The sequence below is a fragment of the Tenrec ecaudatus genome, chromosome X (genome assembly GCF_050624435.1).
Source record: "Tenrec ecaudatus isolate mTenEca1 chromosome X, mTenEca1.hap1, whole genome shotgun sequence".
In the NCBI taxonomy this organism is placed as follows: domain Eukaryota; kingdom Metazoa; phylum Chordata; class Mammalia; order Afrosoricida; family Tenrecidae; genus Tenrec; species Tenrec ecaudatus.
Genome location: NC_134548.1, coordinates 31,289,202 through 31,305,469, shown reverse-complemented (window position 1 = coordinate 31,305,469; position 16,268 = coordinate 31,289,202). Strand labels below are relative to the sequence as shown.

Below are 16,268 nucleotides of genomic sequence, written 5' to 3'. Positions count from 1 at the left end.
AAGAAAAGCTTATAAATAGTTCAAGGTCTGTTTGACTGCAACTCTTTAAAGAAGTAGAAAGCCTCTTCTTTCGCCTTTGGAGCTGCTGGTGATTTTGAAATGCTGACCTTATGATTAGCTGCCCAACATGTAACTAGATCCCTAGGCCTCCTTATAGGGTAATTCGTGTCATCAAACAGCAAACTCCAAGACTAGAAATGTTTGAATTGCCAAGGCCTTGTAATTTTAACATTAAATGTTGCAATGACAATCACCCCCTTTTAGACTCAAACTCCGAACTCTGTGATGTCATTGGTGGTGATGTTTTAAGTTAAGAATCCATCCTCGTGGTTCTCAAACTTTCAAGCGTTTGGAGTTGCTCTGAGCCGGGTAGGTCTGGACAGGAGAATTGGAAATTTCATTTTGAACAAACGATGCTGATACAGCCAGTCCTGGAACAGCACTTTGAGAACACTGCTCTATCACAAATCCAAAGACTTCTCAAGAATCCCATTTAGCTGGGCAGCAGCCTAACCTGAATTTCATGTCCTTAGCACCCCACCACTTTAATCTTCCACTGACGATGACTGGGGGAGAGAATTATGCATGTTTTTTTTCTTTTTCTAAAAAGAAAACTCCAAACCCACACACTTAATTATCAAGGATGAGGTCATTTACACCTAGGTCATTTATTTAGGCAACAAGTTGCCTTGCTGGAGGTTTTAAGGGGGTGTGAGTAGGGTGCTGTGCTGCTTTCAGGTTCCTAGGTCTACCTTAAATCCCCTCTTCTTTAACTCCCCCCTCCCGCCCCCGCCCCTTTCAGTTTGGAAAGCCCCAACCGCCCAGTGCCTAAGAGTCCCGGCTCCTTGTCCCTAGGTAGGGGCGGAGCCTATCGCGGCTCCGCCCCGTCTGCCTGCAGCGCCCCCTCCCAGATCTGCCCGCCCGCCTGTCCGCGCCGTCTCCTCCGCAGTGCTCTCTGCTTGGAGCCTGGGCGGCGGCAGCGCTCTACTTTCCGGGAGCCCGGCGGCTCTGGCAAGCTCACTCCTCCGCTCTCTCGCGCTCTGGATCCCAGAGTCCTTGCAGCCATGAGGGAACAACTCAAAGGGTAAGTGGATGGAGGCCCTGACCACTGCCGATCGCCGCATTCCAAGCACTTGTGGCACGGGCAGGGGGCAAGCCTTGGCAGCCTAAACTTGGGCAGGCGCGGCAACTGAACCCGAGGCGTCCGGCCGGCGGCAGTGACCGTCTCCCGCGGGTGTCTGCCGCGCTGCTGCAGGTGCGCCCCCGGGACTTCTTCCCTGGCGCTGGGGCTCTTGGGGAGCCCCTGCCCTGGCTCTGGGACAGGCTCAGAGAGAAAAGGCTGGTTTCTCACTGTGCTCCGAGGGGACAAGGCGTTCCTCCCGCGGAGGCTGGGGTCAGGGAAGCGTTGAGCTCCCTTCTGGGCTGCCAGTGTGGACCCGAGCCAGAAGGGCTGTTCCGAAATCATCGCACGACCTCGCACAAGGAAGCGGCGTGCGTGGAGCTGCCTTCCAATGCACTGCAAGTGCCAAAAGGTCAACTTTCTGCCTCATTTCTTCCGAGGATTCGAACTGACATTTCCCTGGCTGCCTTCTCCCCAGTGCTCCTTCCATGCCCGAAGATCAGCAGAAATCAGAAACAAAAAACCAGCTCAAGCCCAGAAGTCAAAGCTATGACCTAGAGATAGGATCGCCTTTGTTTTTTTTCCTTTGCCCTCTGGGTTTGGCCCGGTGGAGTCGTTTCTTGGGCGCCCTTTGCTTTGTATTTCTCCCAGTGTTTGTGGTCCTCTTTAAGCAAAGTTTGTCATTCCTGATCCGAAGGGGCCGGGCACTTTGTTTATCGCAATGAAATTTGAAGTGAACTTTGAAGCTTAAAATGAAGAACTTTAGTGGCCCTAGGGAGGCATATTATTAATCATAAAATGCTTTAACCTCATGAGAAAAATAAGTCCGATGTAAGGGGTGAACCAAAGACGGGAAGTCAAATCCATTCTTTCCTAGCCAACAAACGCTTCTTGGTCCCTCTGCATCATCACCTCCCATCACCCCTACTCCTTTTTGCCTAGATGCATTTAAAAATGCCCTTGTTCCCAAACCCCTTCTTGCTCTAGGAGAACAGGGAAGAGCAAACGAACAACATGGTTCTTTGAAAGGTCTCTGACCCTTGATCACCATGGAATTGGTTTTAGTCAGCATTGTTTGATCTTGGATTGGTCACGACCCTACGGTGAAATTGCTTTGGCCAAAGTTACGGGTGGGTGAGAGTTAAGCCTTGCAAAGCAAATAGAACAGAGGACAAGTAACAGCTGGAACTGCCACTGAGGCAATCAGTTTTGCCCTGGCTGGAGCCAAACAGAACCAAATGGTAAATATCCCAGGGAACAAAAAAAGAGAGAGAGAGAGAGAGAGAGAGAGAGACAGAGAGAGACTAGAACTAGGATTTTTGATCCTTAAATCAGCTGGCTCTCTCCTCCTTGGACCCCTCCTCACAGTAGCAGCAACTTTTCGACATATTCTCCCATCACCGTACTGCCAGTATTTCAGCAATGCCAGCCAAATCCAATATTCAACCAAACGCCGAGGTTCCTGTAGAAAAGAGTCTGATCCCTAGATTAAAAGGAAATACTTTGGGGTGTATGTGTGTATGTGTGTGTATCAATGGACAGTAGAATATATATGAAGTCACACTCTAATCCTCTGGAGATCACAAGAGAATGCTGCCTTTTGATATCCCTGCATAGTGACTAGTTTCCCCAGGGAAGTAGTGGAAATTATATATGTGTGGGGAGGTATGTTTCTATAAGTAGTTTTTTTTTTGAAGGGAACTGTTCAGAAAATTTTTAGTACCAGATAACACTGATGGCTGAGGAAATCTTACTTTAATTAGGCAACTGCCATTTCCCCTGCAAGAGCCGTAGACATTTGTTACTTTTTATAAGGGTTTAATGTTTGTTTTTAAGAAATGAAAAAAGCCATTCCAGTAAGTCTGATTCTTCCAGCACTGACAGCAGGAACAGCTCTGAGGCAGTTATAATAACCTTGCACACTACTTGAAACTCAAGAAGGTGAAAGAAAATTTAAATCGTATGGGAGAAAATTAGGTCAGCTCTGTGTAGAGTAATGCTTTAATTTCTCATTATTGGCAAGTAGGTGTTATGGGGGTCTTTTGTCATATCCCGTGATTTTATATTTCTATTTGCATCCGGTTCTTATCACGGTCTCAACTCAAATGGAAAAGAGGAGTGAGGCTTGTGCAAACTAAAAGAAGGAGCAGGGAAATTCTAGTTGTGAAGGCAGCTAAGAGAAGCATCGCTGGGTGCCATGCTTTGGGACTGGCAAGACCCAAATCAATAAGTGTTTTAAAAGAGACAAAGAGAGTCTTAAGGATTATTCATGGAGGTGGACTGAGTGTCAGGGGACATCCAAAATTGTGGTCTATGATCGCCGCCGGAAGACAGAGCAAAGCTGAACCCATTCATGTGTGAGCCAGTTTCGGCACTTCCGTTTGGGTTGGGCATGATGTGTAGGCTGCGCTTCCAATGTAAGAAGTGAGGTGCAGAAAGATTTACACCAAAAACAGTTCCACCTACCCTTCTACTGCCACTTCCCCGACACGAGCTCTTTTCCTCTTCGTCTATGCTGCCCCTCTCTTCCAGGCAAATGTGAGCTGCTTCTCATGGAAGGACTGAGAATTCAATATTCTTTTTGAAGACAAGCTCAGAGTAAGAACTAGAGCAACAAACATCCCGATAATTTCTATTGATCACAACCAGAAAAAAGAGATTGTCCTCTCATGTAGATAGTATTGATAAAGGGGAATGCAAATGTGTGTTTTCCATTTCAGCCAGTAAAAATTCTTTATCTTTTCTCTCTTTTGGGGGTGGGTGGGATGGAGGTTGCTTCAATGTGCCCCATGAGGGCTTTGGATTCAATCCAGGTAGAAAATAGCCGTGTACAGGGATGGAAATCATTGGTTAGTCACACAGTAACCAAAGCGTGTTTACAATCATTTCCCCTATGTTGCCAATCTTTTCCCCCCACTTTTTTTCTTCAATCTGAAATGCTCAAAAGATTCTGTTTTGACTTTTGAGGTTTAGTCACACCCTTTATTCGTGTCTTCTTTCCACTTGGGCTCCTTCTCTGGGTTCTCACTGACTGCAGTCGAAGGCTGCCAAGGTGCAATAGCCCTGGGTTGTGATCCTTTCTTTGCATTGGTTAAAAATGACAGGTTGCTGTGTTGGAGGGGAAGAAGGTGACAAAAGATCTGTTTGGGAGTGGTTTAAGGCACTCTTTTTTTCAATGTGCTTCACACCCCCTAGAATCCCAGGTTTGAATATCAAGGAGACTTAGTTCCTGTATGTAAAAGGCAAGTCATCTTCACCCACAAATGGGGGAATGCAGGTATGAGGCTTAGCATTTCATCCATCCTCCCTTTCTGTCTAGCTAGGGACCAACGGATTCAAGAAAAATGATTTCTAAACCTCATTTCATAATTTTAAACTCCAAAATAAATTCCTTCGTAAAAGATGGACATGTAGCTATGGGGGTGGGAGGTGGACTCCAGAAAGCAGTTCCCTTGTTTACCTGCCTGCCCGGTACAGTGTCTTTCTGGAAATGGCCATTTGCTACAAGTGTATATCTTGCTCAGGTGCCTCCAATTCGGAGTTGATGGCAGGTAGTGGCTTTTCAGGGTGGTTCTCCCTGTTTCTGCCCGGTCAGGGTTTATCAGCTCGGGCAAACGTTGTTCTGCAGGTCGAATGAAGGTGCTAGAGCCCTGCCAAAGATCCTGGGGGTGGCATACAGCCTGCATGGTGAAGACCTGTTTCTGTGGACACTCTGTGTGCGCCTCTCCCCTCTCTCCCTTCTCAGAGCTCACATCTGGATGACCCTTGGAAAGGGCGGAGGCCTGAATGCAGGGTAATCTCAAAGAAGTTAGCCTCTCCTTGTGCTGCACTGGTGTGCGGATTGGTACACAGTCATTTTCCGAGGGGTTAAAAGAAAAGCCCGCCTGAAAACAAGCACCACTTTTTCCACGAAGCTGCAAGCTGCAGCCTCCTTGTGCCGTGCATATAAAGTACCAGTCCCACCCACCCCTTCTCCAGATCAAGAACCATTTTGGTTCTGGGGTTTCCAGAAACAATCTAAAGCAGGGCCTCACCGTCTCTTCAACCTCTTTAATTCTGGGATGTGGCTCCGGCACTTTTCCTCAACCGATAGCCCTTATAGCACCCTTCAAGTGGGAATTTTCTCTGTGGAGAAGTAAGACTGCAGAAAGGAGGGTATTTGCAAGAGACCAATGCAGCCCTTGAGGAGTGAACGTTGGCTTGTAAATTTCTTTCCCTCACCGTCACTGATTAGTCTGTGAATGGGCAATAGGGTAATTTCCACATGTTTTTGTGACATTTATCATGGTGCATAAAAGTACATGAACTATTTCTGCCTTTTACTTAAAAATGATAAGTGTTAATATTTTTTCTTTAGGCACAATTCATCACAGATAGATCCACATCTTTCTTGTAATCAACTAATGAAAGGTTTGATTTTGGTGGATGCTATCTGAGGCCCTGCAATTAAATAAAAAAAATTTACCATGTATTGAATTGCAGGTGAGCAGATATTGGCTTAAGCGTGCCCCGAATTTCACAGTTAACAGGGCATGGAGCCAGATTCTACATTGAAAATCCAAAGCCCCAGCTGAGGCGACATGAGAGGGTGATCACGCCAAACTTCTCTTTTTGTACTTTCTAGTCCTTTTAAAAGTGCCCACATTTAAGAGCTTTTTCCTTCTTCAACACCCACCTTGCCCAAAATAGGATGAATAGTTCTGCATTTGAGCACTAAAACTGTGTATGCATATATCATGCAATGTTGCATTTTGCTGCATCAGAGCCTGTCATACAATCCTTGACAACTGGAAATAGGATGCTACGGTGATTTATGTAGATGGGCCAAAGTAAGGAAAAGTATATGGATTTATCTCTCCTGGGGTATTCATGTCATTGACTGAGGAACAAAGGTGTTTTTGTTCCGTGTGTTGCCGAAGAAGCTGATAGCTGGCAACCACACTTAGCTTCCAGGCCTCTCTCTGTAAATACAGGACGTGGTGCAATGGTGCTTCCAGAGGTGAAGGAAGAGATGCATCAGTTGGGCTCTGACTGTGTCTGCACTGAAATGAAATAGAGATGTTGTCATGACAAGATAGATCCGGGTAGGTAGAGGGACAAGATGTGGTGGGAAAGGTTATGGGCAGTGAAGGTAAAAGATCACTGAGATGAGCCCCTTCTGAAAGCGATGTCTGGTGTCTCTCTGGCACAGTTGGAAAGCAATCAAATGTCGGTGCCTGTTCTGTATGCTCCACGTTAGACCCGGTGAAGAAACCCTGGTTTTTGGTTCATGATTGCATAACAAGGTCATCTGATTAACACAGGAGCGCACCCAATTTGTGGGCGTGACAAAGAAACTAAATTGTGGTTACATTCAGAGTCCAATAATGTTCACTCGGTCCCCCCCCCCCCCTTCGGCTTGCAAGAGAAGCATTCTTCATTAGACTGGGAATCCTCGAAAGGTGCCGAAGCATTCAGAAGCGGAACTTGTCTTTTTTTCCTGCCCTCCCTCTCTCCCTTTTGGTTCTCCTCTCCTTGTCCGGACTACCCATGATCAATCCTAAAGTCTCTCTCTTTTATTTTATATTTTAGCCACGAGACCCAAACAACTTGCTGGGATCATCCCAAAATGACCGAGCTCTACCAGTCTTTAGGTAAGAACAGCGACGTGCTTGTTCCAGGTGAAATGACAGACGGCTCTCGGAGCAGAGCCGCTTGTAATGTACAAGCTGGTGGTTGTCTAAATATATCACGAGCGTGTTTAGAGGGTGAAAGCGACGGCCCCTTTCGATCCAAAATGGACACTCGGCTTGATTTTTCAGAGGTTCTTTGAAAAGAACTCTTAGATTTTCTTTGATGCTGGAAAGAGCCCAGTGAACCTGGGAGGACGTCAAGGTCTTTTTTGTCTAAAGGGCTGGGAGGCATGGCATATGCAGCTTCTCCTCCCCAAGAAACGAAAGGGTTCTTAGCGGCTCTGATTGATTTCTTCCGTGGAGCATCAAGACAACAAGCTCTCCTCGTGCAGAGGAATTGTCTGCAGTCTTTGCAAGGCTCACAATGCCTATTGCTTCTCAGGCCATCCTTGCAAACATTGAAATGATGTCTCTGCTATGGCTTCGGCGTGTTTGTATGGGAGGTGGACAATGCCCCCACCCCCCCAACCTGGAATTGGTTGAACAGGTGCCCAGCCAACAGATTAAGTGGAAACCCACCGATGTTTATAGCACTCATGAAAGTCTGCCTGGGTTGCTGTAGATATGTCAGGAACAACCTGATTGTGTTTCCTTTTTTCAAAAAATCGCAAAAGTTAGTCTTGAGTTGGCTTCCACTGAAAATGTCCAAGTCCGCATTCTTGTGAATGGAAATATTTATGGACAGAAGCTCATGCAATCTCCTTGGATGTAAAGTGACGTCACACAACTCCTAGGAATCCGGATGCTTAGACAGACAGACTGGCCGTCGTCTGTATACACATGCTGCGTGCCACATTTATTGCTACTTTTCTACTCTCAGGATTTAAACAACTGCAGCTATAGGGTCGAAGTTGAGGACTAGGAGAGATTGCAGACAAAAATGGATTTACAGAATTTTCTGTCTCATACAAAATAGGTTCTTTATTAAAATATATCTGAAAACTGAAGAGAAAAAGATGAAAGAGGGAGAAAATCGCCTGCTCTAATTCTGTTATTCAATTCACTTCCCCTAATCGCACACCATTTTAATCTATCACTGTATGTACATGCCCAATGCATTTTAAATATTTTTAAAGGAAATCGGGATCTTTTTTATTTCTCTTTAAACGCTACATTTGTAACCCTAACAGAATGCGTTTTGGCTTATCATCTTGAACTGTTTGGACCAGTCGTGGAAACCTTGGGGACGGTGGGCGGGGAGGAGGGCAGCAGGTAATTAGATGTGTGTGCCTGACACAGGCCAGTTCGGGGATTTTGACCGATGCGAGAAAGTAGCCTCCATCCGCAGTGGGCAGTGGTTGGCCGGGAGAGCTCAGTGCTCCCAGAGCCTCCGAGTGTTACGAGAGCAAATGTCAGCGTGTTCCTGGGTTCCCGCGGACGGACGGGCTCCTTGAGCTCTAGTTTCAATATGTTAGGTTCCTGTTAGTTGATTTACAGAGCCCTGAGGGTGGGCGTTACAAGTGGAGCTGCTACCTGCAAGGTGGGCAGTTCAATCCAACCCGGAGAGCCACGGGGCTTTCTGCTTCTGCAAAGATTCACAGCTCCGGAAACCCCAGAGAGCAGTTCTATTCCATCCAATAGGATCAGAATTGAAGTGATGACAATGGGTAGGCTGATTTACTTTAAATAATTGTTAGGATACAATTGATACTTGTTCACACATGCTTGAAAGATTTAAAATACAGACTAAGACATGAAAAGGAAGAAAAGATAAATCATTCTTTAAAAACCTCTTACTGCTCATAGCAGCCCTATAGGACAGGGTAGAACTGCCTCATCCATTTCCAAGCGGAACTCTGGGAGTAGAAAGCCTCTTCTTTCTCCCGCAGTGCCTGGCGAGTTCGAACTGCTGACCTTGCAGTTAGCAGCCCAATGTGTAACCCACTACACTTCCAGGGCTCCCTTAAGCCACCTCTTACAGTTGTTTGATAATGAACTAATCATTAGTTTCAAAATTTTCTTTCTATACATACGTTTTTTAAAACAAAAGTTTTGTGGTTTTTTAAAAAATTATTTTATTTTTTAATACAATTTATTAGGGGCTCATACAACTCTTATCACAGTTCATACATACATCAATTGTATAAAGCACATCTGTACATTCTTTGCCCTAATCATTTTCTTTTTTTTCTCCTCTTTTCTTTTTTTACATTTTATTAGGGACTCATACAACTCTTATCACAATCCATACATATTCATACATCAATTGTATAAAGCACATCTATACATTCCCTGCCCCATTTGTGGTCTTTTTTTCAATTTTCTTTTTAAAAAAATTTTTAAAACCTTGTGATTTGGGTGAATTTTTACAGAGCAAACCAATTTTCCATGCAACCATGCATACTCATTGTGCTGCACGACGTTTATTGCCGACACTCTAGAGATACTCTTCCCACTTCCTCTTCCTGTGTATCCCGTTTCCATTCCTCCTGCTTTCCTCGCGCTTCCTGCCTACACTACTACCTTTCAGGGCAAATGCTGCCTGGCTGCTCTCCTTGCAGCCTTCCTTTATTTATAAGCTGCTTTCTATTCACCTAAAGGTAATGTCCCGTGGCTGCATCTCCATTTTGGTGCACGGCATTCTCTACCAACTTACTTGTAATTATTCTGTAATAAGAAAGCACAAACATGGTTAATTAGAAAAAAACACACCCATGAATGGCGGAGTAATCAATGAGTAGGTGATTCCACCTTCAGTGGGAACTAGTTTTATTTTTTGCTGCTGTTATCCTAGTATCATTGTATGATTTATCATCCTCATCTTCATCCTTGAGAAATGTCTCAGTATTTCTGACGTGATCGTGAACTCAAACTTGGTAATCTGTCATTATTTGTGACCTGGAGAAAATTACAGATATTCCTAACTTTTTCTCTAGTTAGATCAACTTTATTGTAATATGATTTACACATAATCGAACACAGTCATCATAAATAGGAGGTCAATTCCAATTCCCTTTGGAAGTAGGTTTTTTGCTAGTCTAATCATAAACATCACAAACTAGGTATTCAAATGGCCATTTCTGCTCCCTATACTAGTTCCTGTACTTGTAGACTACACTCAAACAGTCCCTGGACTAATTTTTATCCCAAGTACCATCTCCCATTTATGGAGGGTGTGTTGGACACGCTGCTCATGTGACCTGCCCGAAACCAACTTGCCTAATCTGTGATATTGAGACTCCCATTCAAGAAAGGCTCCGATGGGCCAATAGTTCGGGCTGCACCAAGTGGGCCACAATGGGATTTATCTCAAGCAAATACCAATACTTACCCGCTTTCATTTTATTAAAGTATGGCCAACTACCTTACTAATATGTGAATATATAGGAATTGACAGTTTTGCCTGTTGATAGCAAGTAATTTGACTGCTATGTAAACTGTTGGTCTTTTGAAAAAGCTATAGTATTTCTGCCAATGGCCTTGGAGGCTCCTAGGCAGTCTTCCCTATTGTCTGGCATACGTGGAAAGATTGACTTTGCTTGTTGTATGTCTGCATTCTTAAGAAAATCTCTATAGCATCAGGTACCATCACTGCCCCTTTTCTGGATAGTTATAGTGTTTCAAGCCCTTTATGTTGTATAAAATTTTACTTGTTGGTATATTTTTTTGTTGGGAGGCAATTCCTTTAGGTCCAAGTTGTTCATCAAGACCTGAATGAAATGTATCAATTCATTACAGTTGGCTAAAGTGGGGATGGTTGTTTGGTCTGGTTGTATCGGATGTTTGAGGCAGTACTTAGAGCCCACTGCTTAATAAAGTTTCATGTCTGTAGTGACATGTTCAAAATGCCAAGACGTTCCTTTTCTACTCCTACCCACCACTGCAGACACTGGTGGTCGACGGGACTCGAACAAACACTCACGGCCATTGAGTCGATTCCAACTCATACTGATCCTCCAGGGGTTCTTAAGATCCCTGAACTAGTACACATTCCTAAATATGCCCATTTGCAAGGAATTTCCCATTCCTTGATGTACTAAACAACCCACCAGCCTTTTCAGTACATGTTTATGCTACTGCCTGACCCCAACAAAGCATTCACTTGCAGACAGGTATCTCCATGGAATAGAGTGACAGATAATTTTCTTTTTTTCCTCTACAATCGAAAACAACACACTCTTCTACAGCTTGAAAGCCAAGGAGATCATCTGATGCATTTTAGTCTGTAATGTGTCTGCAGTGTATGTTGCGTGGGCCTACATTGTCTTCCTCTGGCGTCGTCACTGTCAAGAGGCAGGGGTCAGATATTCCTCCCAGCTCCATCTTTCTTTACCTTTTGTGACCTCCACCCTTTCTCCCACGGCACTCTTCTTGTAATGGGTTCGACATTTGTGGTTATAGCCACACAGAACGCACCAACAATACTCACAATTATGAGGGTTTATTAGAGAAGTTGATCAATTTCCACAAGTCAGGCTCAGTAAACAGTAATGATACAGTTAATTGGTCCTCTGCAGCACCCCTAAGCTAGCAACTAAGTCTCTCTTTGGTCCTCCGCCACATGGTCTCCAGGCTTCTGCGGGCCAGGAATCCAGCCTGTCACTCTGGCTCACGGGCCCATAGTCCCCATGCCACAGTAACAGATGTCTCTGGTCTCAGCCTCTGCCACTTGAGACAGACTTGGAACATGTCCTTCCAGTGGTCCTGGGCTTCTTCTCCTGGTGGTGTAGAGTCAGGCACTGGCCTGCCATCCTCAGAGTCAGCAGTTTAAACCACCAGCTGCTCCTCAGGCGGGAGAAAGACTGGTGGGCTTTTTACTCCCTTTAACGGAGTCTTGGAAACCCACTTGGAGCCCCTGTGAGTCAGCATTGGCTCATCCTTCTAGCCAGGGAGTGGTAACAAAAACTGACACGCCTCTTCTCAGAGTATTACACATATACACATACCCTATTTGCATAGTCCCACGCAATCATTTGGTGGAAGTTACAGAGAAATGGAGAGGAGAACTGTATTAAAAAATTTCAATCCACCACAGTGGCTGTTACAAACAAAAAACGAAAGCCCGAAACTTTTTAGTAGAAAACGTAAAACTTTTTGATTAAAAATATTCCCAGCTAACCATAGATAAAGCACATTAATTTCAGATGACTCCATCAAGTGTTAGAGTCCATTGTAGTTTCCCCTTATGTATATACTGTGTACCCATTGAAAAAACTTTATGTTAAAAGGAAAATAATGTTCATGCTCCCGTGCAAACACACCTTAGCAGAGAAAGATGATTTTTTTAAATGTTCATAGTGAACATTAGAAATCTGAGAATTGGCAGGTCAGCAGAAAATTCATTTACACAACAGTGTTTGATAAAAGCATTTTATTGAGTTAAAAAACAAAACAAGGAAGAAATCAGTGAGAACAGCTTACAAACAGTTTCCTTTCTAGTATTTTTCCAGGGCCACACTCAGCGTGGAAGCTGCTGACTGCAAAGTTGGTGGCTGGAGAGTCTACACAGTGTTTCCATAGGAGAAGCATCTGGCCATTACCTTCCACAGATGATGGCAAGAAGACCCCATGGGGTCAGTTTGATTCTGTAACACACAGGAGTCGGTATGAGTTGAAAAGAACTTGAAGGCCCCTAACAGCATTATTTAATTTAGATCCTAGTGTGTTGATTGTTGAGCCCTGGTGGCATTGAGCTGCTAACGGGAAGGTTGGCAGTTCAAACCCACCCGTTGCTCCCTGGGAGGGAGAAAAGTGAGACTGCCTGCTCCTATAAAGATTTAAAAGTCTTGGACACCCAAAAGGACAGTTTGACTCTGTCCTATGGAGAGAGTATGAATCAGAATCAATATGGCCCTGGTGGATCAGTGCTTCAGGGCTTAGCTGCTAACCTAAAGATCTGCAGTTCGAGCCCCGAGAAGTAACATGTCAGTATAGTTCCTTTAAGACTGCTGCCTTGATTGGACATCCCCTTACGGAAGGGTCGCAGGGAGGAGATGAGCCAGACAGGTAGCAACGATGAAACATACAACTTTTCTCTAGTTCCTAAATGCGCCCCACCCCCCGACTATCATGCTCCCAATGCTACCTTACAAATCTGGCTAGACCAGAGGATGTACACTGGTACAGATAGGAACTGGAAGCACAGGGAATCCAGGACAGATGATCCCTTCAGGACCAGTGGTGAGAGTGGCGATACTGGAAGGGTGGGGTGGAAAGGGGGAACCGATTACAAGGATCTACATATAACCTCCCCCCTCGGGGATGGACAAGAGAAAAGTGGGTCAAGGCCAAGGGAGATGTCGGACAGGGCAAGATATGACAAAATAATCATTGATAAATTATCAAGGGTTCACGAGGGAGGGGGGAACGGGGAGGGAGGGGACAAAATGAGGAGCTGATGCCAGGGGTTTAAGTGTTCAAATGTTTTGAGAATGATGAGGGCAATGAATATACAGATGTGCTTTACACAATTGATGTATGTATGGATTGTGATGAGTTGTATGAGCCCCTAATAAAATGATTTAAAGAAAAGAAAAGGTAGACGCTCCAGAGACACAGGCCGAAGCTGTGAGAAGTCCTGACAGCTTCTTCGCGTGAAGACCAAAAGACAAACAATTATAATTACTTAACCCGTTTTACAGCTTTTGAAAATCTGTGTCGACAAAGTTGAATGGTTAGAGGGGCAAGCTACCTGCGCAGCTGCCGTTTGTTAGAAACCGAGCATTTAAATCCAGGCCGGGGGTATTCTCTCGATGATAACCACAAACTCCAGCTGGTCATTTCCAGACGTGACCCCAGGACCACGAAAGCCTTCAAAGACCCTGTTAGAGGTGACCCGGCTGGAGGTTGACTCAGCACTCCTTTCACATCTCAGGAGGCTGGTCCAGTCCCTGAGAAAGCTTTCTGTGAGCAGCTTTATAAGGAAGATCAGTGGAATTCAATCTGGCCTTCTGAAGTGAATTCAGATAACTAATTGCAGGGTAGGACCATCAAGTTGGTGCCCGCTTTGAAGTCTGCACACTCCACCTGTGACTCAGTCCACAGGCGGGGTGCTCAAGAATCTCTCTGCAAGGGCTCAAGTGGAAAAGGTTCTAGAAATGATGATGGCAACATATTTACCAATATACTTGATACGACTGATGTATGGAATGTTTTGAGACCTGTGAGAGCCCCCATTAAAATGATTTACAAAAAATAAATGTATATATGAGAGACGTTAAAAAAAAAGACTGCTGCCTTGGAAACCACATAAGCAGTTCTACTCTGTCCTACAGGATCACTATGAGTCAGAACTGATTCGATGGCAATGGCTTTTATCTTTAGATCAAAGATACTTGACAAAATAGTGGCTAAGAACTTGCTTTTTTTGTCTTTAGGCTGAGAATGGGGCAAGTTGTATTGAAACTTGCTGTGATCATAAGAGATGTCGTTTGGCTGACTCTGCAGACAAATGGATTTCTAAAATTTTAAGCATTCATATTTTTAAAAAGCACACATTTTGGGAAAAGAAACCGCAGGGAAACAAAAACCATTGCAGCCATCAGTAGCAAGCTGTTATCAAGTCGGGACACTCTTAAGATGTTTCCCACAAGAACCCTCGGGAGCATCCATTGATGGTTGAGAAGGCATCCGAGGGAGCTTCAGAAACTGAAGGGGAAAAGTCTACTCTCTTTTTATTCCATTTTCCATGAATTTTTGAAGCGCCCGTGTCACCTTGTTTCTTAGCAGCAATGTTCTGTAAGATTCATGAGATGGATTTACGATTTCTATGAGCGTATTTGGAGTCCCTGGGTGGTGCACATGCTTAATACTCACAGTTGTTAACTGAAAAGTCTCCGAGTCATTCTACCCAGAGGTACCTCCGAAGAAAGACCAGGTGATCTACTTAAGAAAAATAAGCCATTGACAATCCTTTGGAACACAGTTCTACTCAGACATGCAGGGGTTTCCATGAATTGCAATTGACTGGAAGGCAACTGATTATGAACGTGTGGACAAATGTAATGGAGAGATTGTTGTTCCCGTGGGTTTTCTTAGTGATTTAAAACCTAAAGCTCTTTAAAAGGGTTCCAAAAAGTATTTACAGAGTCAGTAGATGTTAGATTTACCATCTACTTTGAGCTGCATTTTGAAATGCTGATCTAATATTGATTTATGTGAAGTGCCATTATATGATTAAAAGCCTGTCATTTCCTCACAATTTATGTCTAGCCTCATGAGTTCCTCATTTGAAATTCTTAAGTAAACATTTAACCACCGCCACCCCCTCCCCAAGCACACATATAATATGTGCTGCTTAGAAAAATAGATATCTATATATATTTTATAAAGCTATTTCTTAATCTGTCTTACTGAGAGCCTATGAACTGTAACTGCAATAAAATCTCTGTCGAATGCCTCAGTGTGAAACGGGGACCCCAGTTTGCAAAGGATACACCTTTAGGAAAGCTAGAATAATGTGGAGAGGGAGCTTCCAAAGGCTGATTGGCTTTCTTTCCCACTGCTTACTACAGTCCAAAGGCACCACGTGTTCTGACCCTGCGTATTCCGATTCCCAGTGCCTTCCATGAAACGCCTTGAGCTGCCATTTTCCTCTCTCAAGGGATTGTTTCTTCTCTCCTGCAGTGTGCCGAAAGTCCCTCTCAGCTGTTGCCCAGGGTTTGGAAAGCACTATCCCACATGATATTCATCCAGATGATGCCAAAACATCCATTTCAAAAAGACACTTATGAATGCTTTAGGAATTCTTAGGAGAAATTGGTCATCAGAACCTCGTCATTGAGAGGTAGCCCATTGGCGTGCTGCCTTCGGCTTGCTGTTTGCCAAACACTTCAGAATGTTAACGTGAGGGCTTAGCTTAGTCTTAGGGTCTTCTGGCTCTCAGACTGGTGTCAGACTTCAAGATGCCTATTTAAGGAAGCTAGGAGTTTCCTCAAGATCTGTCACTTGAAATCACAAGGAATTGCATGCAGCTTACCGCCAGAGTAAGGAACTCTGTCTCCCATAGGAATCGTTGCACCCCTCTCCTCATGTGACCCTGTCTCACTTTCTCTTTTTCGGGGGGGTGGGGGGGTTCTGTCCCACTTTCTAAGAGGATGGGATATCATAGATATTTCCTGATGCATCCTCTTTCAATGGGCTTTCTACATTCCCTTTGGGGTTCCCTCCTGCCTCTGTCCTGTGATTGGAAACTACAGGAATCCGAATGACTCAGTATAAATTCTTTGGCATTAGGAGTTTGTCCACATGCTTTTCTCAGCCTGTTTTGTAAACTCAACTGATGTCAACTAAGCTACTCACTGGGTAGCGGATTCCTTTTCATGGTTTTTGTTTCTAGAGCTTTAAAGATTGCCAAGTGTAAAAGCCTCTGCATTTTCAATGTGCTGCTACCATCATGCTTTGTACTGGAAAGGATAGTTCGATAGAAATCCCAGGTTGACTATGACCTTGGGCTAGTCCTTTGGTTTCTCTCAGCCTTAGACCATATGTATATATTCAATACAGCTTACATTCCAAATATATGTATGCATTAAGTG

The 16,268-nt window shown here is 44.3% G+C and overlaps 1 protein-coding gene across 8 annotated transcripts in view; it reads left to right on the top strand.

Moving 5' to 3' along the window:
- Window positions 1-16,268, top strand: part of DMD (dystrophin) — a 730,751-nt gene that overhangs the window by 567,540 nt on the left and 146,943 nt on the right. For 5 of the 8 annotated variants that reach the window (XM_075538187.1, XM_075538186.1, XM_075538188.1 and 2 more), the window contains exons 1-2: window positions 937-1,084; window positions 6,692-6,753. In XM_075538187.1, coding sequence (XP_075394302.1) covers window positions 1,065-1,084; window positions 6,692-6,753 — 82 coding nt within the window. In that variant the 5' untranslated portion in view covers window positions 937-1,064. Of the gene's footprint in view, window positions 1-936; window positions 1,085-6,691; window positions 6,754-16,268 lie in introns of those variants that run through there. The other 3 variants (XM_075538193.1, XM_075538191.1, XM_075538194.1) reach the window with 1 other exon arrangement.